Here is a 26,491-nt window from a genome sequence, read left to right as displayed (position 1 = left end):
TTTATGGTTGGGTCACAACATGAGGAACTGTATTTAAAGGGCCAGAAGGTTGAGAACCACTGATCCAGTAGAATGGGAGCCAGCCAGGTTTTCTCTCACAGCAGCTCTGCCACCCACCTGCCATTATCCCCACTCTACAGACGGACCAACTCACGCTCTGGTGGTGTGGGCCACACAGCTCGCTGGGGGCTGACCAAAGATCTGAACCCATGTCTACCCGACACCAGGCTCATGTCCAGCTGCCCTGGGTGACCGTAGAGAAATATTCTTGGGAAGTCTTTTTGGCTTTACCCTGTCCCCAGGGGAAGGGTCTCAGCTATTGTTTCCTCATCGGCAAAATGAGAGAGGGCTTCGGCCCAGCCCTCCGGGTTCCTTCATCCCCGAGAGCCACCACATCCCCTGCAGAGACCGCCTCTGGCCCTCAGCAGTCACAGGTCCGTACTCCTTTGGCCTCTAATTGCTCCTGTGACCGTCCCCCTAATAAAACCAGGAGCATCCTGAAGGTGGGGTCCTGCCCAGCCTCTGATGTGGGCGCATGAGCAGAGCTGGGAAGCACGAGGCAGAACAGCAGAGGGATTAGTTCAGTTAGTTCGGGAGGAGCGGGGTGGGGACGGTGGATGGTGGATTATCTGGGATGACCCCTCCCTCCCGCCCACTCCCAGCCCCCGCCCGGACTGACCCAGCTCCTCCTCGGAGTACTGCGTGTGGTCCCCCAGCGCCTTGAGCTCGGTGCTCTGCAGCAGGTAGCTCTTGAGCTGGGTCATCATGGTGCGGATCTCCTGCAGCATCTCAGTGCTGGAGGCCTGGCGCGCCATCATCTCCAGGCTGTACACTCTGTAGTCCTGCACCAGGTTGCCGAAGTACGAGGCCTTGTCCTGGGCCAGCTCCACCACCTTCTTGTACAGCTTGCGGTCATTGGAGAGGAAGGCCTGGAAGACGCTGGTGAAGCTCGCGAGGCTCAGGCGGTGCCGCGCCTTGCCCAGGATCATGGACGGCTTCTTCTTCACGTTGGGGCTGCTGAACTGCTCCAGCTCCTCCTCCGTGCTGCTGGTCGAGTACGAGTCTTGATCGGTGGCCGGGGTGTGCACCCCCGTACTGTCTGAGAGGGAGGCCAGGGAGCCTTTGAACTCTGGGGCGCTCTGGCGCCAGGCGCTGGCCTGGGCTTCTGGGCTCGGGGTCCCAGCTTGGGAGGCAGGGCGCGGGGCTTCTTCGTGTGGGCCAGGGGTGGGTTTCTCAGGGGCTGTGCCCTCCGTGGAGAGCTCGGCGCTCTCCAAGGGGCTCGGGAGGACCGAGGCCAGTTGCCGGGAAATCCGCTTCTTCCTAGGAGGAGGGACTGGGGGTTGCCGGATCTTCCTTGCCGACTCTGGCAGGATGCCCAGCTGGCTGGCTTGGGCCACTACTTCCTGTCCTTGCTCTGTGGTCCTCTGAGGCCTGTCCCCAGGGCTGTCTGAGGTCCCCTGGGGAGGCAGGCCGAGTGGGGGTGTCCGGGAAAGACCTGGCTGGTCCCACTGTACGGTTGTGCCCCTGTCCATCTTCTCCACAATCGGGTCCTCCAGGGAGACCTTCTCAGAGAGGCGGCGTCGAGGAGGAGCAGCAGGGGCGCCCTTCTTCCCTGGCCCTGGAGGGGCGGGGGCCTGCTGCAAGGGGCTGTGGGCCGCCCCTGGCTTCATCTCTTCCTCCCTGAGGGGGCCCAGGCCTGAGGGGGGGCATGGAGGCCTCTCACAGGCTGTCATGGGTCGCTGGCTTGGATGGTCCGGGGGGCCTAGGGCATGGGGTGCCAGGTGGGGGGCAGATGCTGGGGATGCAGGAGGAAGGGCGTCTGGAGGTGAGGGAGAACTAGGCAAAGGACAGGCCGGAGCTGGGGCAGGGGGTGGACGAGGCCGGGCAGGACTGAGGGGGTGGAGAGGAGGTGCTGGGGGCGGGGGCGCCGGGCGGCGAGGGGCCCACCGGGAGGCGGGTGAGGTAGAGTCAGAGGTGGGAGGCAACGGGCCAGAGGGGCAGCTTCTCAGGGGTGACAGGTCGGCAGGCAGGGCGCTGCCACAGTCCTCGATGAAGATCGGATTCACAAACCACAGGCGGTCATTTCCTACCGAGAGCTCAATTTCACACGCGCAGTTTTCCTGATGGGAGGTGGACCTGAGGCTGGAGGCTGGGGGCGCCCTGGGGGCTGGGTCTCTTGGGGGTTCTGCTGGGCTGCCAGCTGCTCGCCGGGGGTTCAGCGAGGAGTCCCAGAAGCCTGTGGAAACAAGAGGAGAAGAGGCGGTCAGTCCCGGAGCCGGCCCCCTGGGTGGGGTGGGGTGGGGACGGGGCACGGGAGGGCTGAGAGGGCCGTACCGCGTTTGCTTCTCTGCTCCCTGGGTTGTTTTCCCCTCTTGGACTGTTTCAAACCTCTCCCACCACTTCCTGCCTCGAGAGGGGAAGCCCCGCGAGATCCTCCCCTGCGGTGCTGGGGTGGGGCCAGGCGCCCTGTGACGGGGGCAGCGTCAGCTCTGTCCCTGGCGTGTGAGGGCCCACCATGGAGGGCACCATGACCCCGGTGCAGGCCGTGTGGGGACGGAGGGGCCCACAGCCAGAGTTCCTGCAGCTGGCGGGCCGGGGACTCCGGGGCAGGTGGCTGGATCTTTCTAGGCCCCCGTCTAGTCACCTCTAGAATGGGGGTGGCTGCCTGGGGCCTGTTCCACGTGGGGAGAACACACCTATGGACTGTGGCTGGTGCGCTCAGGCCTGACCTTCCGAGTGGGGAGCACCTGCCACTGCAAAACGACTGGTCTGGTCAGCTTTGATGTTCACTAGGAAACTGCCCATCCCCCCGTGGAAGGGTGTCAGCAAACGGGGCTCCCGCCCTGCTGGGTGGCGTCCCGGCCCGTGCCTTTCTCCTGACCTAGCCCTCAGGACGCAGCCCGTGCCTGTGGCCACTAGGGCACACCTGTCCCTATCCGGGCGTAGCTGGTCAGCGCCAGGCGTGTTCTGGGGAGGAGCGTGGGACCTCCAAACTGAAGAGCATTGGGGGTCACCGAGCTCAGAGTTCTTGACTTCTGGGTCCCAAGCCCCGCGGAGACTCTGACGGAAGCTCAGGGCCCTCCACGAAGGGCAGAGGCACGGAGACTGAGAACAATGCAGTTGGCCTGCAGCCTCTCTGAGCCCCAGGCAGCTCCTCCTGGACCAGGGGGCCCAGGTCTGGGTCTACCGTTAATGTTAGAGATTCAGAGTGCGGACTCCCTTGTTAAACATGGGCCAGGCCTCTGGACGCTCCCCTGGAGCCCCTTACTTCTGGGAACGATTCATCCAAAATAGCATCCAGCACAGTCACAGGGCAGACCACCCTGAGTCCTGGCGGTGAGGGCCACTGGCTCTACCCGGATCCTCTCTCACCGATCCTGACCCAGGCCTTCGGTGTAAGTCCTGATCCATCCCGCATTACACGTGAGGAGAAGAGACCCAGAGAGAGTCAAGAACCCGCCCACAGCCAGCCGGGCTGGTGTGGCTCAGTGGTTGAGCGTCGACCTATGAACCAGGAGGTCACAGTTCGATTCCTGGTCAGGGCACATGCCTGGGTTGCGGCTCGATCCCCAGTGTGGGGCGTGCAGGAGGCAGCCGACCAATGATTCTCTCTCATCATTGATGTTTCTATCTCTCTCCCTCTCCCTTCCTCTCTGAAATAAATAAAAATATATTTAGAAAAAAAAGAACCAGCCATGGTCACTGGGCTGGTGAGCGAAGGAGCTGGGGTGCGGGGCAGGTCTGCAGGTCTGAGGCCTGTGAGCCCGGCTGCTGTGCTGTGTGGCCTCCCTTCTTGGGAACTTGCGACACTTCCCATCTCAGCTGCTCGGCCAGCGTGAGTGAGGGGTGGCGTGCACCTCAGAACTGGGGATGTGGTAAGCACCCGACAGGCTCCTGACACCGAAAGAAAGTGGGTATCACACAAAGGCCGAGGGCAGTGCGTGTGCCTGAGATGGGCACTCCCAGGGACGCAGGGGTTTGCCCCCTTGCTGGCCAGGGGACCGCAAACCCTGTCCAGGTGAGCAGGGTGCAACCTCAGGACAAGGGGGGCTGCTGAGAAACGGATGTGTGAGCCTGCGCATCCTCGCTGAGGCATGGCCGTGACCGGAGGAACCCGGGCCTCAGGGTTCAGCTCCGTCCTGGGCAGAGACCCCGTGTCTGGTAGCCCGAGTGCTGTGGCCAGCTGTCTCCATGGTAGCAAGGGTGACAAGCCTTCGTGGGACTCTGTCTAATCTGCAAAGCTCTGTGCACATCACAGCCACTGTCTGAGGACAGAGTGCTGGGAGGGAGGAGGTGTCTCCGGGGCGCCCCCCCCCCCCACACCACCTAAGCGAGCTGTTCTTCACGGCTGCCTAGGCCTTTGCACGTAACTTTGGGAGGCAGCTCCTGACACCTCCATGACTCACCCACTCTCCTGGGTGCCTGGCACCAAGCACACAGCAATTCTGGCCTCGGGGAGTGAGCAGTGGAAGACCGTGCCCTGTCTGCACAGCCCCAGCAAAGCTGCCTCCTTGGAAGTTTTCCTGGGCAGGCAGCCAGCCTGACTCAGAGGTGAACTGGACAGCAGCCCCCCTACATGAGTGGAGGCCCCTGATGCTCACCTCCAAGCTCCCATAAGCCCCTCCTTTGGGTGAAGGTGGATGCCATGGGGCAGACCATAAACAGAACTGCCCACCCATGCCTGGGCACCCCCATTATTTCTCACCTAGATCATGGCCATAGTCTGCCCTCCCCTCCCCCCGCCAAACCCATTCTCCCCCTGTGGCACTATGCTGGGCATATAGTAGGCTGTTTGTTCAGAATCACTGCCAGCCCTTTAGCCTGGCACTCAAGGCCTGTGGGATCTGAATCTGTACACTTTTTCTTTTTAAATACATTTTTATTGATTTTTAGAGAGAGAGGAAGTGAGAGAAATAGAGAGATAAAAACATCGAGAGAAACATCACCGGTCAGCTGCCTACTGGGGATCAAGCCCGCAACCCGGGCATGTGCCCTGACTGGGAATCGAACCAGTGACCTCTTGGTTCATGGGTCCATGCCCAACCATTGAGCCACACTGGCTGGGCTCTGCATCACCGGCTGAGTCTTCACCCCATTCTCTGCACTTCTTCCTGGGCTGCCCCACCTTCAGTCTTGGCTGATGCTGTTCACTCTGCTTGGATGCTTTTCCCACCCTCTCCACCTGGCCAACTCTCCCTCATCCCTCAAGACTGGGGTCAAAGCTCTGTGCCAACGGCTGTGATGTGCATAGAGCTTTGCAAACTGGCTCCCTGTTGGGTGAAGTCATCCTGACCCACCGGGGCCTCCCCTACACTCTCCGTGCTCCCAGCCTTGGCACACACTCTGACTGAAGTGGCCATCACTGGGCTGTACGCTCTGATTTTGTCAGACTGCCCCTGCCGCCCCCCCCAACCGACTCTGAGCTTCCAGAAGGCAGCCACATGCTTCATCCGAGTATTTGCAGCACCTAAGACGGTGCTTGGCACAGAGCAGGAGCTCAGCCCTTTAGCTTGCACAGTGGATTAGCTTAGCCAGAGGAGAGAGGGGCTCTGAGGTGTGGGATACAGGCAAGGTTAGTTCTGATGGGGAAGCGGGGATGACCTGAACCATAGGAAGATGTCTTAGGGCAAGAGAATGAAGACACGAGAAAACGAGAGGAGGGAGGCACTGAGGAGGGCCATGGAGCTCCACAGGTGGGGCGGCCAACAGCTGGGCGGCCTGTTTCAGGAGAGCAAGGTGGGTCCATCCTGCACAGATTAAAAAAACAAAATGACACACGTTTCCTACAGCCCGGATTTGGGTTCTGGAAGGCATGAAGCAAACATTGGGATTCAGGGAAATGGGCCCAGAGCCTGGGGGACTAGGCACTGCTCCCCTGCTCCTAAGACAGCCTGCTGGCCGCACCCCGGCAGGGCAGAGCCAATGCCACTCTGAGGGGTGGGGGGAGCTGAGACCTGAGGGGCTGCCGTTTGCGGGCTGGACGCCTGTTAAGGAATTGCAGTGGCAGTGCAGGGTTTTATGCTTAAAAAAAAAAAAAAAAAAAAAAGGAAGTAGGTCACTTTCTTTGCAGCCTGCAGAACATCGAGGCCAGAGGAAAAGCGGAACACTGGCCTGCAAGCTAGTGGTTGGCAAAGCTGTGGCATCTGCGTCTAGTGGCAAAATGCCAGGCCTTGGCTCAGGGCCCTGCCTTCACTGCCTCTGTGCTGCCCTTGGACTGAGGGACGTTTTGCTGGCCCTTGGCCTCCCCTGCCTTATATGGACATACCTCTTGCCAGGTGTCCACTCCTATAATCCTTGGGGGCGGGGAAGGGGGGCCAGGGCCAGGCCAGGTGCTGGGCTGTAGGCCCTGGGGACAAAGGTGACGAAGGTTTCCCTCCTGGGGAGCCCGGGCTAGTGGCAGGGCAGAGAGGGCATGAGTAAATGCAGCAAAGTATTCCAGATGCCAGTGAAGCCACTCCAAAGTCCAGGGGTTCAGAGAAGAAATATGTCCGTGGCGTCCCAATCCCAATGACGGGCGGTTGGACAGTCATTCCAACTTGAGTGTTCAATGAGTTTTCAATAACTAGGAAAATTCTCATTTGTGATATAAAGGAAAAAGCAAGTTCCATGCCAACCCGGAAGAGCTACAGAACCTACGCCTTTCCTAAACATATTTTAAACCTATGAAACATACCGCAGACAAGTCAGAGAACGCCGGCAAGTCTAACCCGTAGTTACCACCGCTTTCTCTAGATTCCTTTGCACTTAGGATCAACCGCATACAGGTAAGTGCTAAATTGCTCCCAGTGTTAGTTGTGTAGCCTCAAGATTATTCCTTTACCGCCTGGCCTGCCCTTTCAATGGTGGCTTTTCCAAGCCCAAACTCAGAGTTTCTTACGTCAGCTCACGAGCGAGCGTCCTGGGCTATTGTGTGGTGCTGAGCCTGCAAACCAATAGCTCCCTTTCAAGCAAACAAACAGCATCACCTGCGCCTGAACAGCAGGGCTTGTGCAACTGTTTGGATATTTATTACCTTCCCCTCATTGCGTGAAAAGTGAGTAGAAGGCCAGAAAAAGAACACTGCTCCCCCCAGGGATGGGAAACACACGCGCCTCATGAACTAATTCCAGGCAGAGCGGCGTGGCCACTGCGGAAAACAATACGCAGGATCCTCACAAAATTAAAAACGGAACTGACCCAGAGGACCCACTTCAGGAATATCTCAGAAGAAACCCAAGACACGAATTGGAAAGAATATATGCACCCCTATGTTCACTGCAACATTATTTACAACAGCCAATATTTGGAAGCAACCCAAGTGCCCATCAATAGATGGACGAGCAGATCAAGAAGTTTTGGTACATTTATACAATGGAATATCACTCGGTCATAAAAGAGGAATGAAATCTTACCATTTGTGATAGCATGGATGGACCTAGAGCAGTGGTTCTCAACCTTCTGGCCCTTTAAATACAGTTCCTCATGTTGTGACCCAACCATAAAATTATTTTCGTTGCTACTTCATAACTGTAATGTTGCTACTGTTATGAATCGTAATGTAAATATCTGATAGGCAGGATGGTCTTAGGCGACCCCTGTGAAAGGGTCGTTCGACCGCCAAAGGGGTCTCGACCCACAGGTTGAGAACCGCTGACCTAGAGGGTAGTATGCTAAGTGAAATGAGTCAGTCAGAGAAAGGCAAAACAAACAAACAAACAAACCTAATAGAAGTAGACGCATGGATACAGAGAGAGAACTGGTGGTTGCGGAGGGGAGGGAAGTCGGGTGACTGGGTGAAAGAGGTGAAGGGATTAAAAGGCACAGATTGGCAGTTACAAGATAAGTAACTGCCAAGTCACGGGGATATAAAATACAGCCTAGGGAAGACAGTCAGTAACACTGTAATAATTGTGCCTGGTGCCTGGTGGGCTCTGGAAATATGGGGGGTGGTGCTTTGTAAGGTATGGTTGTCTAACCGTGACTCTGTACACCTGGAACTAATACAAAATAATACTGAATGCCAACTGTAATTGAAAAGATAAAAACAACTTATTCCGATTGCAAGTGGGCAGGAACCGGGAGCTGACGGGCGGGATGCTGCGTGTGGGGAGCAGCTGTGCCCGCAGAGCCTGCTGACCGTCTTCGCCGCTGCTGGGAGGTCCCCGTCCCTTCACTGAGTCCTGTCTGAGCTACGCCAGTTGGGCTGGGTTTCAGTTCTCCGCCACAGGAGTGCCTGCCTAGGACAATATGTGAGGGGCCTGTGTGTCCTGGCCCTCGGCAATCGCTGCTCTTTGCACTTTGTTACCACAGAACGCAGGTTAGGGCGGCCCGGCTCAGGCCTGAGCATCTCAGAGCCGAGCCCCGGCCTCTGACTGGGTGTGCCCTCGCAGCTCCGGTCTCCATCCGTGCAGGGGGTGGACGGAACTCGGGGATGGACGGAACCCGGGAGTGGACGGAACCTGGGATGGACGGAACCCGGGGATGGACGGGACCCAGGGATGGACAGGACCCGGGGATGGACGGAACCTGGGGGTGGATGGAACTCGGGGATGGACAGAACCCGGGAATGAACGGAACCGGCAGTGGATGGAACCCGGGGATGGACGGAACCCGGGATGGACGGAACCCAGGAGTGGACGGAACCTGGGATGGACGGAACCCGGGGATGGACGGAACCCAGGGATGGACGGGACCCGGGGATGGACGGAACCTGGGGGTGGACGGAACCTGGGATGGACAGAACTCGGGGATGGACGGAACCCGGGGATGGACAGGACCCGGGGATGGACGGAACCTGGGGGTGGATGGAACTCGGGGATGGACAGAACCCGGGAATGAACGGAACCGGCAGTGGATGGAACCCGGGGATGGACGGAACCCGGGATGGACGGAACCCAGGAGTGGACAGAACCTGGGGATGGACAGGACCCGGGGGTGGACGGAGCCAGGAAAAGCTATTCTGATGAGCCTCGCTGTACACCCTTCAGCCCTCGGGACACCACGTCTGATCAGAACCCTCTGCTTCCTCAGCTGCCGAGTCCCCAGGCGTTTCAGTGAATCCCCTTCTCAGGGACCTAAATGCTGACAGACGGGTCTGAACTGCCACGGGCTCCCCAGATGACAACCTCCCTCCCCCACTGCATCGCACCCGCGGTCAAGCTCTCCTCGACAGAAGGGCTTGTCCAGTCCAGAAAGGAGTGTCCCAGGGATGCCCGCCTGAACCCCACGGGGGGCCAAGGGCTGCAGCACAGCACCCCTCCTCTCACAGGTCACACTCCCGTCTTCCTCCCCTGCCAACTGGCCCCACACTGGCCACTGACTGCTCGTGGAAAGACACCGAGAAGGTCATGAGGGGGGCCGAGGGGCGGTGGAGAGCAGGGCTGGGTGCTCATCCCAATTTGTTCCTTCCCTCCCAGGCCCCCGACACGGCTCTGTGCTAACACTAGATTTCCTATCTCTACAAGGGACACAGGGTTACCCAACACAGTGCTGAGCGTGTCGCAAGGAGAGTGTCATTCATGCCGCTGCAGACCTCAGGGACTGTGTGCATTTCAAAACTGTCACCCGGTCCACATTCAAACTTCTGGGAGGGTCAGAGGCCAAAACGACCATGATCTGGGGGTGAGATCAGTATTTATCCCCAATAGCAACTGAGAACTGGCCCTAAAGTTTCTAAACAGGGTACACCAGACCCAGGAGAGTGGGGTGAAGAGTTAGGGGCGGTGCTGCAGCTGAACCGACGGTGTGACGCCGGACACGCCGCTCAAGCTCCGGGGCTTCAGTTTCCTCTGCCGTGAAGTGGGGGTGACAGTCACAGAACCCACTTTCTGGGGCTGCTCGAAGATCTGAGGAGTCGGTACAGGTCAAGAGGTTAGGACGCAGTCAGCGCTCCGTAGAGGTCGACACCCCGCCGCCTGGAGGACTCTACTTCCTCATGGGGCCCCTGAGCTTCTCGTGGCGTCGCACGCACGGCTGCCCAGCGGCCCCTCTGGGTGGCGGGCTGCAGCCTGGCCTGGGAACCGGCGTGCTCTGACCCCACGTGTGCCCCCAACTTCCTCTACGACCGGGTCCTGGGCGCCGAGCGCAGCCGCGTGCTGTGCCGGCCTGTGTGTGGCTCAGTCTTGATAAAGGCCTAGTGATTCACTGCTGGTTCACTGATGTGACCAGGTCTCTCTGCCCGGGGGTCCGAGCCCGCAGAGGCGGCTGGGGGCCAGCACGGTGCGGCCCGGTCAGAGCCTCAGCAAAGCCTGGCCCATGGGAAGGGCCCGTAGATGTGAGATCTCACTATTATGCGGGAGGGCTAGGGTCAGAAACACGCTTGTCTTTTCTCCTCTTTTCTTCCCTCTCCCTCTTCATCCCTCCGAAGGTCAGAAGGGAAAGGCGCAGGGTCAGTTGGCGGGGGCAGGCCAGATGGGGCACACGCTTGAGTTCACGGTCATGTTCGCGCTGCTCTTCCTCTGACAAGGATGGGGCTGGGACCAGGGCTGGGACCAGGGCTGTGGCGGCGGCTGGTCCCCCCTCTCTGGCCACCGTTGAGAAGGACCTTGGCATTTGGTTTAGCCTCTCCCAGAGCCACGCCTGACCATCGGCGGCCCTGACCAGCCCGGCCCCGCAGGTCCCCTGGGTAGCTGCTAAAAGGCACCTCTATGAAGCCTGGAGGCTCTCCCTGCTGTTGGGCTCAGCAGCCTGGGCAGCGCGGGTCCCATGGGAGCCGGGACTCAGGATCCAGCCTGGGTCTCAGCGGAGGGGTCACCTCTCTGCACAGTGGTCAGCAGGGGCAGTCCTGGGGCCCCGTTTCCTCGAGCCCCGCCACCCCCCTGGCCCTCAGGGTGGACTTACCCAGGCCCAGGTTGGCGACGGTCTTGAGGTCTGTGAAGCTGCTGGCCTCAAGGATGGCCTGCGGCAGCCTCAGCGTGAAGGGCAGTAAATCTCTGTGGAAACAAGAGGGGTCAAGGTCAGGTCTGGGAGGGACCTGTGTGTCCATTCCCACCCCCACAACCCCTGCACCCAGAGCCCATAGAGGAGAAACCCCAGCATCCCCGCTGGCTGCTGGGGCCGCCACACAGACGGGAAACCCCTGGGGTGGAGGGCACAGCCCCGAGGCTGACGGAGCATCCAGGCAGGTCCAGGCCCCGGGCCAGCACGATGGACCCTGAGAAGTGGGAGACCCCCATGGGAGTGGGGAGGGGGCACAGCTTCCCCCACGTTTCCTGCCTGGGAGCCCAGGGAGCTGCCCGGGAAGCCTCTACGCTGGGTAAAGCCAGTGACCCACCCCTCTCTGCCCTCTGACCCTCACTGCTCCACACTGAGATGGGCAGCGAGCAAGCACACAGTCTGGCTTCTCCAGTGAGCACCCAGACATCCCCCAGTGAGCACACAGTCAGGCTTCCTTGGTGAGCGCACAGTCAGACATCCCCAGTGAACACACAGCCAGGCTTCCTTGGTGAGTGCAGTCAGACATCCCCATTGAACACACAGCCAGGCTTCCTTGGTGAGCGCAGTCAGACATCCCCGACAACGCATAGTCAGACAGCTCAACCTGCTGCCTTTGGTCTGAACGGGGAAGTATTCAGGGATTTCCCCAGAGATCTCCTGGCAGGGACTCAGACACTCTCCCCGTTTATTGTGCAGACAGGGAAACTGAGGCCCAGAGAGGAAAAGGAATATGCCCAGGCCACACAACAGGTTGAAGGCAGAGTGTGCTAAGCCCTGGGCCTCCTGAGTTCTCGCCCAGGGCTGTTCCAAGGGGCCGGAAGGGGAGGGGCCCCAGGATGGACGGTCCCAATTCTACACTTCAGCCTGGCATTCAAGCCCCATCACAGCCTGACCCTGACCCCCCCACTTTCCAGCTCTAGCCACCTTCTCCCCAAACCCCAATTCCAACCCTGTGGGTAGGCATTAATACCTTTGTGTTAACTAATTAATTTGGCATTGAATCCCCTAGGGGAGCTACTAAAAATGCATATTCCAGATCCACTCCCAGGGGTGCCGAGGGTCAGGTCTGGGGGTGGGCCAGGAGCCCACATTTTTAACAGCTCTCGAGGGGATCCTGATGGACACCGCCTTGGGTGGGAATCACGTCCCCCAAAGCAAGGGGGGGGGGCAATACAAATAAAAGTTAAGCAGCTCTCCTTAGGTATGCATGTCTAGACTGCCTTATCAACTACTAAGACCGCTGGAAAGCATTCACGAAGAGAAAATTTCAAAATGAGATTTTTAGAACAAGTGTCCTAACCTTCCCCCCACACACTCTGGCAGGTCAGCTTGTGCACCTCCTAGGACAGTGATGGCGAACCTTTTGAGCTCGGCGTGTCAGCATTTTGAAAAACCCTAACTTAACTCTGGTGCCGTGTCACATATAGAAATTTTTTGATATTTGCAACCATAGTAAAACAAAGACTTATATTTTTGATATTTATTTTATATATTTAAATGCCATTTAACAAAGAAAAATCAACCAAAAAAATGAGCTCGCGTGTCACCTCTGACACGCGTGTCATAGGTTCGCCATCACTGGCCTAGGGCGCCAACGCCCCTCCCTGGAGGCCTCTGTTCTAGCTGATGTTTTTCAAACTTTTTGGATTATGACTGTCAGCACGAAACACATCCGGCATCATGGTACAGTGTGTACACATACACACACACACACCCCTAAAAGAAGTGTAGCACGAGTCTTAGTCCAGCCACATGAGACGCACTCTGGTATTTTCTAGTCTAGTTTAATTTTTCATTAAAAAAACAGCCAGTGGTGCCCTGGCCAGTGTGGCTCAGTTGGTTGAGCTTTGCAGGTCAGGGCACATGCCCAGATTGGGGGCTTGATCCCCAGTAGGGGGCATGTGGGAGGTGGACAATCGATGTTTCTCACATCGATGTTTCTCTCTCTCTCTCATCAATAAAAACATATATACTTTTAAAAGAGCCAGTCATGATCCACTCAATTGATTTGACGACCCCTCTGGGTGTCTTCTGACATCACCAACCAATCCACCAACACTAGTGGGGTTGTCCCCCAAGGTAATGCAGTTCTGACAGTACCTGCCTGGAGTTAGTGCAGACCCCACAGGTTAAGGACACGGTCCCCCCACTCTGCCCCCAATCCGGGTGCCCTCTGCGAATCCCAGGCCACCTGGACTTCCGACCGGCTAGAAACCAGGGGCTCCCGTGACCCCGTCCCAGGCTCGACAATTTGCTGGAACAGCTCTCAGAACTCGGGGAAACACTTTACTTACGTTTACCGGTTTGTTATAAAGGAACAGCCCGATGGAAGAGGTGCACCGCCAGGGGTAGGGGGAGGGGCAGGGAGCGTCCACACCTCCCTGGACCCAACGCCCTCCCAGCACCTGGGAGTCCATCTGGGAGGTGGGTGGGTGGGGCTGAGAGCTCCGGCCCTCTCGCCCCTGGGTGTTCTGGGGGTCAGCCCCAGCTTGAGGTGAACTAGGGCCCCCACCTGTGTCAGCTCAGAATAAACTCACGAGTGGTTGAAAGGGGCTCATGGTGAACCAGGAGAGCCACCCCACCACTCGGGAGACCCCAGGGCTCCAGGAGCTGTGCCAGGGAGCTGGACAGAGAGCACGTCTTTCTGTTCTCTCCCACGCCTCCCCCTGGCTGTGGTCCCAGGTGGGAAAGCACCACACACCATGTACATTATCGCACTCACTCCTAGGCACAGGCTAGTTTCTCCTCCCCCTGAGGGCCTGGGCACCTCGCTAGGTGCTGGACAATTTGGGGGTGACCCGGGGAGCACTTCTAAGATGTCAGACCCGGCCTAGGAGAACAATATCTGAACCCCCTTGATGCCCACGGCACCCTGAGCTCCATCTCCTCACACATCCTGGGTGACTTATGGTTTTGAAAGTCGACCACTATAGAGGGAAGAGCATGAATTCATTTTGGTGACTTTTTTTTTTTTTTAGAGAGAGAGAGAGACAGAAAAAAGCCAGCCTGAACTTTAGAATCCACGGGCCCAGCTCGAACCCTGGCTGCATTCCCTGCGGGGTGTCGTTTCCATTTCCCGTGTGACAGGGGGGCACGATGCCTGCTAATGGGGTTGTTTTGTGAATCCAACGAGCTGGGGCCTAGGGACCGCACGGCCCCCCCGACCGGGACTAGAGGCTGCGCCTGTGTTTCCTCCTCCTCCTGGGAGCGCAGGCCACGGACACCTCTCAGGGCCTCGCCCTGCTCACCGGGTGGCTCCTGGCTGAGGGGGCAGGGGCCCCAGCTCCAGGCAGTGATAACAGCTCTTTCTTCAAATGCCGCGAGGCCCTGCCGGCCCTCTTCCTCCAGGTGGCAGGAAGATGGCAGCTTAGTCACAACCCTTGGCGCCTGGACATCTCCTCGAGAGGGCAGGCCCAGGGGCTCCTCCCTTCCTTCCTCATTTCGGTTCACTGCACCCTCTTCACGTGGCTACAGACTCCTGCCCAGGGTGTGCAGAGGACCAGACCTCATGGACCCTGTAGCAAGGATGTCAACTCGCGGCTGGCGGGCCGCATGCCCTGGTGGCCGGCTGCGAGTTTGACATGCTTGCTAGGGCTCAGCCGAGACCTGCCTCGTAGTAACTGCTTCAGATGCGGTCAAGTGTGTTCACCTCCTGCTGCTTAGGATAGAGCCCCGGCATCTCCCCCGCAGCCCCTGCTTCCACCCCCTCCCTCTAGGGCAGCCGTGGGCAAACTACGGCCCGAGGGCCGGATCCAGCCCGTTTGAAATGAATAAAACAAAAAAAAAAGTTTCTCTTTTATTAGTGTAGATGTTTACTTTGAATTTATATTAGTTCACACAAACACTCCATCCATGCTTTTGTTCCGGCCTCTGGTCCAGTTTAAGAACCCATTGTGGCCCTCGAGTCAAAAAGTTTGCCCACCCCTGCTCTAGGGGCTGCCCCAGCCCTCGGGTTCCCCCATTCAACAGTCCCTGAAAACAGAACCAGAGCACCTACTGGGTGTCGGGCAGCGTGCTGTCTCTATCCCATTCCCCCTCCAGCATCTCTCTCATGAGCATTATTCCCACATGGAGTTGAGACTCAGAGAGATGAAGTAAGAAGCTCAAGTGCTGGGCTCTGCGACTGCCATCATTCATTCTTTCATTCATTCATCAAAGCACCTGGAATGTGCCAAGCCTTCCACTAAGGTGAGAACGTCTCAGCACAGGAAAGGCCTGTCTCCCGCAGAGACTGGCACGTCATCGTTCACAAGGGCAGGGCCTCTGAGGCTTTGCCTTGTGGGCCTGGAGGGACACACTAGGTCAGTGGTCGGCAAACTGCGGCCCCTTGAGTGTGGCTCTTCCACAAAATACCACATACAGTGCGATTGAAACTTCATGGCCACCCTTCTTTTCACTTAGCTGCATAATCTTTCTCTAGATGTAACATAACTTATTAACCTTTTCTCCTAATGGAAGGCCTTTGGGTTGATTTGCTGATGTTCTTTGGTATTAGAAAAGATGCTCGATCCCTGGTGTGGTGTGTGCAGGAGGCAGCCGATCAGTGACCCTCTCTCCCTCTCCCTTCCTCTCTGAAATCAATAAACATATATTTTAAAAAGGGGGGGGGGTTGGCATGACTTTTATGGCTTTTGTCATATCAATATATGCTTTACAAAGCATTCAAAATAGTTTAGTATTCCTTTACAAAGGGGTTTTGCCAATATACTTGTTATGTAATTCCCCAAATAAACCTGTGAAGTAGACCAGGTAAGCAGTTATTCCCAGTTAAGTTCAGTGCCTTCCTGAGTCAAATGGCTATTTAGGGGCAGAGGTGGAAGTTATTTTCAGGGGCTTTGATTTTAGTGTTTTTTCCCCCTTAATTTTTGTTGTTAATCCTTAACTGAGGATATTTTTCCCATTGATTTTTAGAGAGAGTTTAAGTGAGGGAGGGAGAGAGAGGAAGGGAGGAAGAAGGGAGTGAGAGAGCGAGAGAGGCTAGAGAGAGAGAGAGAATGAGAGAGAGAGAGAGAGACATTGATATGAAAGAGATATCTATTGGTTGCCTCCCACACATGCCAGACTGGAGGGCTGGGGATCAAACTTGCAACCCAGGTACATGCCCATGACTGGGAATAGGTGCGTGGACCAATGCTCTAACCGCTTTATCTATTTTGCATCTCCACTCTGCCATTTAACAGCTGTGTGACCTTGAGCAAGTTACTTCTCTCAGTCTTAGTTTTCTCATCTATAAAATGGGAATAACAAGAGCACTGCCTCGTGTCATTGTTTGCAAGATTGACAAGGATGTCGGTTGTCAGAGCTCAGTGCTGGGCACCAGGAAAGCGCTCGGCAGGCAGCAGCTCTTAGCAGCTGTCAGTACCAGCACCAGCGTTTCTGCCCATCGGGGCCCGGAGGGTCCTGGCAGGTGGCAGGTGGCAGGTGGTGTTCTGGGCTGGGTGCGGTTTTCACCAGCAAGGATGGCGTCTTTGAAGGAGGGAGAAGTGGGCCTGGAGCTCCGGATCCCGAGACATCCTATCCAGCCTCTAGCCAGTTTTAGCCAAGACACGGTAGCTTAAGCCAGCGGCTTCTGACACCCAAATGTATTTTTAAATTCCTGTTGACCTGCAACCAGTTCTGAATAAATAGAGCAGCTCTGAGGGTGGTTACCAGACACCCGCTCCACCCTGCAGCTGCTCAACAATCACAAGCTCCCTCCCGCGGAGGGTACCAGCCCTTCCTGCCGCCCCTACAGGAAGTTCTTCTTCTAACCCTAACGGGGTGCACCAGGTCCACCCAGGACCCCCAGCTGCCCTGGAGGCCAGAACAGGGGATGCTAAGGTGACAGGCAGTGAGCCGGGGAGCAGGTGGTGGTGAGGAGGGGTCCTTACTGGCAGATCTAAGGAAGCACCACCCTCCAGGGTTACCAGGGCAAAGCCGGGGACTGTCCCCCTCCTCTGCATCCTGTGGGCTGCACCCTTCCCTCGGGGGCTTCCCTGGGACTCCCCGCCCTCACCCAGTGTTGCATGGCCATCTGTTGCCACCAGACGCCCTCCCATGGGGCCAGGGGTACTCACCTACTGACACAGTAGAACGCGATCAGTCTGAAGATGTCCTCAAACACAAGAACCGAGCCTTCCAGGTACAATACTGAGGAGAGATGACAGAGGCCCGGATAAGTGTCCCGGTTAGAGGGAGGGAGGGTCCTGGCGGGGGGGGGAGGTGTCTTTCGAGTTCATTATTGCAGGGCCTGGCCTGCTGGGGCCACATGTTCATTGGCTGCCCTCGGGACCACAGGGGAGTGAGAAAGGAACTTATGTGGCAGCGATGTTCAACCTTTCTCATCTCCCGGCACACAGGCTAATTACAGAAATTCTGCAGGACACCGAAAGTATGTATTTTTTTGCCTATCTGACAAACAAAAGGTATGCGATGGATTCCTTCACACCAGACAGCTATTGTTGTATTGGCTGTTGTCATTTTTTTTTGGTCATTTTTTGATTTGTCAATCTAGGGGGAGAAAGAAATCGGTGACCAGACGGCTATTGTTGTATTGGCTGTTGTCATTTTTTGATTTGTCAATCTAGGGGGGAAAGAAATCGGTGCCCCTGACTAAACAGTCAGGTATTGCATGTCTTAAAAATTCTTGCAGCACACCGGTTGAAAATCACTGTTCTATGGTGTTAATCCACTGAGATTTGGGGTGGTGATTACCTGAACGAATACCCATCATTTTGGGCACAATAACACAGAAGCCTCCAGAATGAAAGCAGAGTAAAACGTTTAACTGATCAGGGTCATCTCAACCTGGCAATTCTGAGGGCGGAGGGGATAGCGGGAGAAAGCCGTCCAGGTCTGTGTTGGCCTCCGGGAGGTTCATCGGTCCAGGGCGCTGACCTGGGGCCACTGGCCCTCCCCCCAAGAGGACCTGGTAGGACCTCACTTGACGTGCCTGATGTTTTCCAGCTCTGACAAGGGAGAGGGACCAAGGCATTTGCCTAAGATCCCACCCCAGGGCGGGGGTGTGGCTCCTTGGAGAGACTGGGTGCCAGGATGTGGCATGAGTGCCCGAAGCTGGGGGTGCAGTGACCAGAGGATGTGGCACAATGCCACACCCTGCTCTGGACGGCAGGCAAGGGCCCAGGGACGCTGAGTGGATGCTCCCCAGCGCTCTTGGCGCCCTCCACACCCACGACTCCTGACTCTCACTCAGGACTCATTTGCCCAACAGAGGGGCTCCCTGTGCTGGGGACCCCCCACTGCACTTTCTAGGGCATCAGAAGGGCCGAGAAACATGTGTGCATCACCCCTCAGTTCCAATTTCCTGAGGGCCTTCTAGCAGCTGTGTGATGGAGGGAAGGCAGGTCCCAGTCCCAGTCCCAGGCCGGGCTCTGACCCTGGGACCAACAGGGTGATGCTGGGTATGTCCCTTCCCCTCCCAGCACTGCAGTTCTTCCACCCTCCGACCCTGAACTCCCCGTGCATCCAGGTGACACTGGCCGGCGGCCCGTTTTCATAGCCTAGGACAGCGTTCCTTGCACTGGTGGTCTGCGAGGTGGTTCTGGGTGACACATGGACCAACACGGGCTGTTCTAATAGCTTCAGCTTTATATTTGCCTTCTTCCCATGAGTTAACATGCTTTTTAAAAAACGTCTACATTCATCATCTATTTATGGCAGAGAGGTCATGGTTTCCCATTAGGACAGACATAAGAAGGTTAAAAGGAATTTTAAAGAAAGACATGCAGTAGGTGATAGCATGGAAGGTGCTCTGAAGACGCCTACAAATGACTGGAGTCTGAGAAACACTCCACGGAGCCCGCACCCTCTGTGAAGTGATAGCGGCAGGGCGGCCCACGGCGCCATCTGGTGCTGGCATTGGGTACAGCGCCTACTCGCCGCAGCGCTGGCCAAGGGAGCCAGGTGCCCAAAGACCTGCAGCCACAGAGCTAGAGACCATTCCACCTGTAAAAGGAGACCATGTAGCAGGAGCCCCTCGCAGCAGGGGGTGGTGGTGACGCACGCAGAAAGCCCCGCCTCCTACACGGGACGTGCTCAACCATGAGCCGCTTTCCTTCGCTGTGGGGACCTGGTCTGACCTTGGCCGACACAGATGAAACCTTTGCCTGCTGGCACTGTACATAAAGTCGCACTTCTTTTAGATGTTTTCCCGACCGTCTGCGTGCTGCTTAGGTCCTCGAGGGCAGGGACCACGGCGCATTCACTTTTGTAGTGGAGGACAGAGCACCAGTCGCCTTCCTACTGTTAAAGCTGCCGAGTTTCAAAATCACAAGCAAGGGTCAAGGCTCTCGTTGTTTCTTGTGACCTCTTCTGCCCCAGCTCCAGCTCCAGCCCCAGCCAGCTGCCCACTGCCCGGTCCTGACGGTGGGAACTGCTTCCCCTCACCCCGAGGCCCCCGGGAGCCCCTGCGCGCCAGGGCCAGGCTGGGCCCCAGGGTGAGCCTCCCTCAGCCCCCAGCAGAGCCGCCTGAAATGGGTAAACTTATGGTACAGGATGCATGACAGGAATACGTCTCAATAAAGCCATTATTAAACCAAGAAAAACGCTCGCCGGGTGGACAATTTCACTGCCCGCAGTAAGGTTTTCTAGGATTTTTATAATGAGCATGTATGAGTTCTGTAAGCAGAGAAACTGCCAGAATTCTCTACCTGGTTCTCTAATTTCCTACCGTTCTCTGTAAACGTATCTCTAGAGCCGACTGGCTTCCGGCGTCCTCTTAGCTCCTGCTGCTATAGAACCGCTCACAGCCCTGCAGGGCACAGCTGACAGGCCCCATCCACCCACTATGTACCCCTAACACACGCCCCTGCCCCCCAGCCAGCTTCTGAAGAGCCTTGGGCGCGTCCAGCACCCACTCTGCCCTGGGCAGCAGCTCACGCAGGGACCCGGCCAGCGGCTCCTCCCAGTAAAGATGCCAGTGCCGGCAGCCACCTTTGAAAAGCACAGGCAGCAACCCCTCCACTGTGTGCAGTCCCCAGGGTCCCTCAGCGGAAACCCTGGTGGGAACACGCCAGACCCTCTCTGGCCATTTCTCTTTCAAAGGGTGAGGAGAGAATGGGTACCAGCCAGCAGCACCCGGCGTGTCCCGAGGTGACCACAGGCGACAACAGCAGAACTCTGCCTCCACTTAGAGGAAAGGAAAGCTTTCACCTATGACTCCCCGTCAAGGCTGAGTGGGGACAGGGTGCAGATGCAAGGCCCACACACGCCGGAATGGCTCCCAGCATTCACAACCCCAGTGTCAAAATGAGGTATGCACAGCCTGACTGGCGTGGCTCAGTGGCTGAGTGTCGACCTATGAACCAGGAGGTCATGGTTCAATTCCTGGTCAGGGCACATGCCTGGGTTGTGGGCTTGGTCCCCAATGGGGGGCATGCAGGAGGCAGCTGATCGATGATTCTCTCTCATCATTGATGTTTTATCTCTCTCTCCCTCTCCCTTTCTCTCGGAAATCAATAAAAATATATTTAGAAAAAGAGAGATATCCACAAAGAATGGAAAGCTAGTAGATCTTTAAAAAAAGGGGGGGGGGAATTCCATTTAATCACTCAGTCGTCCAAATGAACTGCCAAGGACAGGAGCTGCGTGTGTATCTTCTGTTCTTCACGGTTGCCCAGACCCAGGCATGGTGCTGAGCATGTTGCCGGCTCTCCGATGCTTATTTAATGATTTATTTACAAAGTGTTTTATTTGAAAATACTTAGAAGAATCATAAGAAGTTGCAGAGATGTACAGGGAGGTCCTGGGCACCCTTCACCCAATTTTACATGGGTGCATGTGTGTGTGCGTGTGTGTGCATGTGCGTGTGCGTGCTGGTACCGTGCTATGAATTGTATCCCGTGTGTAGCTGTCTGAAATCACCACCACAACCAAGATATGTCACTGCACCATCACTGCAGGGCTCCCTGTGCTCCCCGCTTAGAGCCACAGACACTCTCCGCTCACCCCGGGCCCCCGGCAACCACCAATCTGTTCTCCATCTCTATGGTGATGCTATTTCACGAATGTCTTAGAAGTGGAGTCACACAGTATCCAGCCTTGACACTGGCTTTCTTCACTCAGCATGATTTCCTCGAGGGTCCTCCAGGTCGCTGGCTGAACCAATTGCCTGCTCCTCTTTAGTGCTGAGTCAGCGCCCATGGTTTGGATGGAGCATTCTTTGCTTGACTAGTCACCCGCTGAAGGACATCTGGGGAGTTTCCAGTTTTGAGTTATTATGCACAGAGCTCCTATGGACATTTGTGTACAAGTGTCTGCATGAAAATATGCTTTCTGGGCGACATCTGTAATACTGTCAATAATAAAAACTATATTTAAAAAGGAAATAGACTTTCCTTTCTCTGGGACCTATGCCCAGGAGTGCTATTGCTGGGTCATACGGTACATCCGTCAAAGGAACCGCCAGACTGCTCTCCTGAGTGGCCAGCAATGCACGCAGGGTCCAGCGTCTCCCGTGCCTGCCGATTCGTTGTCACTGTTCTTTATTGTAGCCATTCCAGTCGGTGTAGAGTGACATCTCAAGATGGTTTTGATTTGCATTTCTCTGATTTGGATTTTTGGAAACAAAGATGTTGACCTTCTTTTCATGTGGTTATTTGTTATCTGTATATCTACCCTCTGGTGAAGTGTCTATATATATCGTTTGCCAATTTCCTAATTGGGTATTTTTTTAATGTTGAGGTTTTTTAAAAATCACTTCATTAAGATATTCACATACCATACAATTCACCAATTTAAAGTGCACAATCAATAATTAATGGTCTTACCATATTCACAGAGTTGTGCAACCATCACCACAATCAATTGTAGAACATGTTCACCTTCCCGAAAGGAAACCCTGGATGTGTGTGCCCTCGGCTGAGTCATTTTACTTATCTTTTTGTGCTTTGATTTTCTCATCTTTAAATGGTGACAACAATCGTATTTTCATCATAGGTTGTTGTTGAGGCAAATTAATGGAAAGCATTTAACCTAGCATACAGTTGAATCCACTTTTTGACAAGTAGTCAAAAAGTGGATGAAATCTGTATACAAGTTTTTATGTGGACATATGTTTTCATTTCTCTTGGGTATATATTAGGCGTGGCATTGCTGGGTCATCTGGCAACTACATGTTTAAGAATGACCAAACTGGAGGGCCTCAACAGCATAAAAATGGAAAAGAACCAGTTGGAAATGAAGGCTACACTAACTGAAATAAAGAATAATTTACAGGTAATCAGCAGTAGGGTAGGTGAAGCCGAGAATCAAATAATCAATTTGGAATATGTGGAAGCAAAAACACCCAAACAGAACACCACCCGCCCCCCAAGAAAAAGCGGGGGGAGGATAGTGTAAGGAGCCTCTGGGACAACTTCAAGTGAACCAACATTCACATCACGAGAGTGCTGGAAGGAGGCGAGAGAGAGCAAGACATTGAAAACCTATTTGAAAAAATTGTAACAAAAAACTTCCCTAACTTGGTGAAGGAAACACACATATAAGTCCAGGAAGCTCAAAGAGTCCCAAAGAAGATGAACCCAAAGAAGCCCACACCAAGACACAACACAATTAAAATGTAAAAGGTTAAAGACAAAGATAGACCTTAAAAGCAGCAAGAGGAAAGTAGTTCATTACCTACAAGGGAGTGGCCATAGGACTGTCAGCTGATTTCTCAAAAGAATCTTTGCAGGCCAGAAGGGAGTGGCAAGAAATATTCAAAGTGGTGAAAAGCAAGGACCTACAACCAAGATTACTCTATCTTGCGAAGCTCTCATTTAGAATTGATGGACATATAGAGCTTCCAAAATAGACCAAAGAAAAAAAAAGCTACAGGAGTTCATCACTATCAACAATTGATGGACATATAGAGCTTCCAAAATAGACCAAAGGAAAAAAAAAGCTACCGGAGTTCATCACTGCCAATCCAGTATTACATGAAATGTTAAAGAGTCTTCTTTAAGTAGAAGAAGATAAAAAATATGAACAATAAAATGCCAATAAATACATATCTATCAACAATTGAATTTAAAAAACAAAATGAACAAGGAGAACAGAAACAAACGCATAGGTACAGAGAACTTTTTGTTGGTTGGTGGATGGGAGGGGCGTTGGGGAGATATGCAAAAAATGTGAAGGGATTAAGAAGTACAAATTGGTTGTTACAGAACTGTCGTGGGGTGTAAAGCACAGCATGGGGAACATAGTCAATAATATTCTAATAACTAGGTGTGGCGCTGGATGGGTGTGGGATTTATTGGGGTGATCACTTAGTAAGTTATGCAATGTCTGGTCACGGGTGTACGCCTGAAACTAATATAATGATGCATGTAAACTGTAATTGAAAATAAAAAATAATTAAATTTGCAACCCCCCCCCCCAAAAAAAAACCCTACCAATTACTAAACTGTTTTCAAAGTTACTACTTCACTTTGTTTCCACGAGCAATGTCTGAGGGTTCCAATTTCTCCACATCCTTGTCAACACTTGTCTTTTCTAGTGCAGCCTTCCTAGTGGGCGGGAGGTGATATCTCTCAGTGGTTTTGATTTGCATTTGCCTAATTACTAGTGATGTTGAATGTCTTTGCATGTGCTAACAGGCCATTTGTGTATAGTCTTTGGAGATAAGTTTATTCAGATCCTTTCCCCACTTTAAATTGGGTTACTTGTCTTTAATGTTGAGTTTTGAGAGTTTTTATTCTAAGACAAGGCCTTTGTCAGTTGTGTGATTTGAAAATATTTTCTCCCAGTCTGTAATTTGCCTTTTCATACTTTCCATAAGGTCTTTCAAACATCTATTTTTAAGAATGAAAAAAAAAAATGGCCCTGGCTGGGTGGCTGGGTCGGTTAGAGTGTCATTCCATACACCAAAAGGTTGCAGGTTCGATTCCCAGTCAGGGCACATACCTAGGTTGTGGGTTCAACCCCTGGCTGGGGCACATATGGGAGGCAACCAATGTTTCTTTCATTTTTTTCTAATCCTCACCCGAGGATATTTTCCCATTGATTTTTAGAGAGAGTGGAAGGGAGGGGGAGAGACAGAGAGAAACGTCGATGTGACAGAGACACATGAATTGGTTGCTGCCTGCATGCGCCCTGACTAGGGCAAGGGATCAAGCTTGCAACCAAGGTATTGTGCCCTTGACCGGAATTGAACCCAGGACCCTTTAGTTCACAGGTCAACACTCTATCCATTGAACCAAACCGGCTAGGGCTGATTGATGTTTCTTACACTGAAGTTTCTCTCTCTCTCTCGGCCCACACCAAGACACAACACAATTAAAATGTAAAAGGTTAAAGACAAAGATAGACCTTAAAAGCAGCAAGAGGAAAGTAGTTCATTACCAAAAAAAAAAAGGATGAAAAAATAAATGCTGTCCAAGTTTGTTTGCAAAATAGTAAGCACTCAACTGGTGTTGTATAACTGATTGCCAGGGGTATCTCCAACCTGTTATAATTAACAGTCACCTCTTATTTGTAGCTGGCAGCATCTATTGTTATAATTACTGCTTAATGGGCCTGTAGCCAGTTATTACCATAATCTAGGCCAAAGTCCCTCTGCAATCTTGACACTGTTAATTCCCTTAACAGACACTTTCTTCATGGATGGTGCAAAGGTAAACTGGAGACAGGCCTGGTTTTAATGACCCCAAACTCCCAGGGACTGAGGCGAGTGAATGTGACAAATGAAAACCTTTCCACATCACGTTCACGCTGAGCAGAGAAGGGTCAGCCCTGCCTTCGCTGAAATGAAGGACAAATGTTTCTTCACCTGAGCCTGACCCTCGGCTTCGAGGAGGAACAGATCCGTACACAAAAACGTGAAATGAGGCCACACCTTGCCAAGGGTCACTAAGATGGCCACGTGAACGCTGACTGAGAAACATAAGCCCAGTCGTTCCTGTTAGCAGACGGCCTTGTTAACCCCAGAGATGAAACACGGCAGTTGTTCATAAATCTCCAGTGTTGAGCCCCCTTGGAAGGACTGGGTCAGAGTTACTCTTTAGCTAAAACATTTTCATTGTGTTATCACTCACTGACAAATATTTATCGTTTTCATGGTCTGTAGAAAGAAAGGGGAAATGGACATAGAAAGTGAGAGGAAGCCTCGCAGTCTGAAGGGTGACAGGGAACTTGCCAACAGCCTGGCCGCAGGACTGTCTGAACGCCTTCCTGAGGGCCAGAGATTCAAACAGCTGGCTCACTCGCTTTTTAAAAAATATATTTTTATTGCTTTCAGAGAGGAAGGGAGAGGGAGAGAGAGAGAGATAGAAACATCAATGATGAGAGAGAATCATTGATTGGCTGCCTCCTGCAGGCCCCCTACTGGGGATTGAGCCTGCAACCTGGGCATGTGCCCTGACCGCGAATCCAACCGTGACCTCATAGATCGATGCTCAACCACTGAGCCATGCCGGCTGGGCCTGCTCACACTCTTTTCATGATTGAAAATTTGCTTGGTGGGGGTGGGAGAGGCATGAATTGATTTCATCTAAGAGGAAACCTGGCATGTAACGAGGCCTCAACATGCCCATTTACGGAGTGAGCATTGGGTGGGTGAGAATTGCCCCAGGAGGACCGTGTCCGCAGAGGGTCCCAGGAAGGACCCCGTGTGGGCAGTCAGAGGGCTCACCTTTGGAGAGAAAAGGCCATCACACCTGGCTGGCGGGGGTGGGGGTGGGGTGGGGATTTGGTGGGCCCCAGAAGTGGCCCTGAGCCAAAGCCTTATGTGACACTACCGAGCGCACCCCCCTGAAACCTGGCACCCAGAATGGGCTGGAAGACTGAGTCTACTAGATTCCGATCGCCTCTGTACAAGGGGTACTAGCTGACCAAGCTGGGTCCCTGCCAGGAGATGCCAGGAGCGCAGACAGGAGGCCAGGGAGTGGTTCCCAGCTGGGAGCAGGAGGGAGGGGCACCTGCAGACAGGAGACAGGCAGGGCCAGACCGGCTTGGAAGGTCACAGTGGCCTTTTTCTTTGCAGGACCCACTGCTGCCCGGCAACACTACAGTTGCCATGGGAACTACACCTGGACAGTCTGTGGCTGGGATGGAAAGAGGACTGTCTCTACTACCATCAGGCCTTGCCAAAGGCCCCACATTCTGTAACAGATGAAAACTACTTCCCCTGTTCCCAGGAGTAAAGTGAGACCAGCAGTCTCTCCGGAGCCCGACCCCGGGACCCTGTAGTTCCAGGCCCCCCCCACTCCGGCTCCCACCTGCTTGGCGATGCTGCTGCAGTGCCGCCGCCCCACCCAGGGGCCTGAAGGAGGTGCCGCTAGACTCGGGCTTCGGCCATTGCTGGTTCCCACCCACGGCAGACGGTGCCAGGAGACACGAGAAACCCACGGGCCCCACGCCGGGCAGCAGGTCTCCTGTGTTCTCTGGGCAGCCACACACGGACCGGCACACGGACTTGTTCCTGATCCGGGCAAAGCCCAAGCCTGGACAGGACTGACCAGGGGCGGCTGCCGGCTCCGCCCATCACATGCCCTGAGATCAAAGACCTGGACTCTGCCACCTGCTTCCTCTGCCTGCAGGTGAGGATAAGGGTGACCGAGGCCCTTCGGCCCCTCCACCTCCTTGCACAGAGGCTCCG

At 54.6% G+C, this 26,491-nt stretch overlaps 1 protein-coding gene across 1 annotated transcript in view; it reads right to left on the bottom strand.

Moving 5' to 3' along the window:
• The window catches only part of RIN3 (Ras and Rab interactor 3), a 96,971-nt gene that overhangs the window by 27,074 nt on the left and 43,406 nt on the right, over nt 1–26,491 (bottom strand). Inside the window, exons 6-8 of the mRNA XM_014536449.1 lie at nt 16,971–17,043; nt 10,819–10,910; nt 680–2,236 (exon numbers count right to left, since the gene is read on the bottom strand). Coding sequence (XP_014391935.1) covers nt 680–2,236; nt 10,819–10,910; nt 16,971–17,043 — 1,722 coding nt within the window. The remainder of the gene's footprint in view (nt 1–679; nt 2,237–10,818; nt 10,911–16,970; nt 17,044–26,491) is intronic.

Source organism: Myotis brandtii, unplaced genomic scaffold, assembly GCF_000412655.1.
Source record: "Myotis brandtii unplaced genomic scaffold, ASM41265v1 scaffold1624, whole genome shotgun sequence".
NCBI lineage: Eukaryota > Metazoa > Chordata > Mammalia > Chiroptera > Vespertilionidae > Myotis > Myotis brandtii.
The sequence above is the reverse complement of the archived record's forward strand: the minus strand, read 5'-3'. Positions and strand labels throughout refer to the sequence as shown.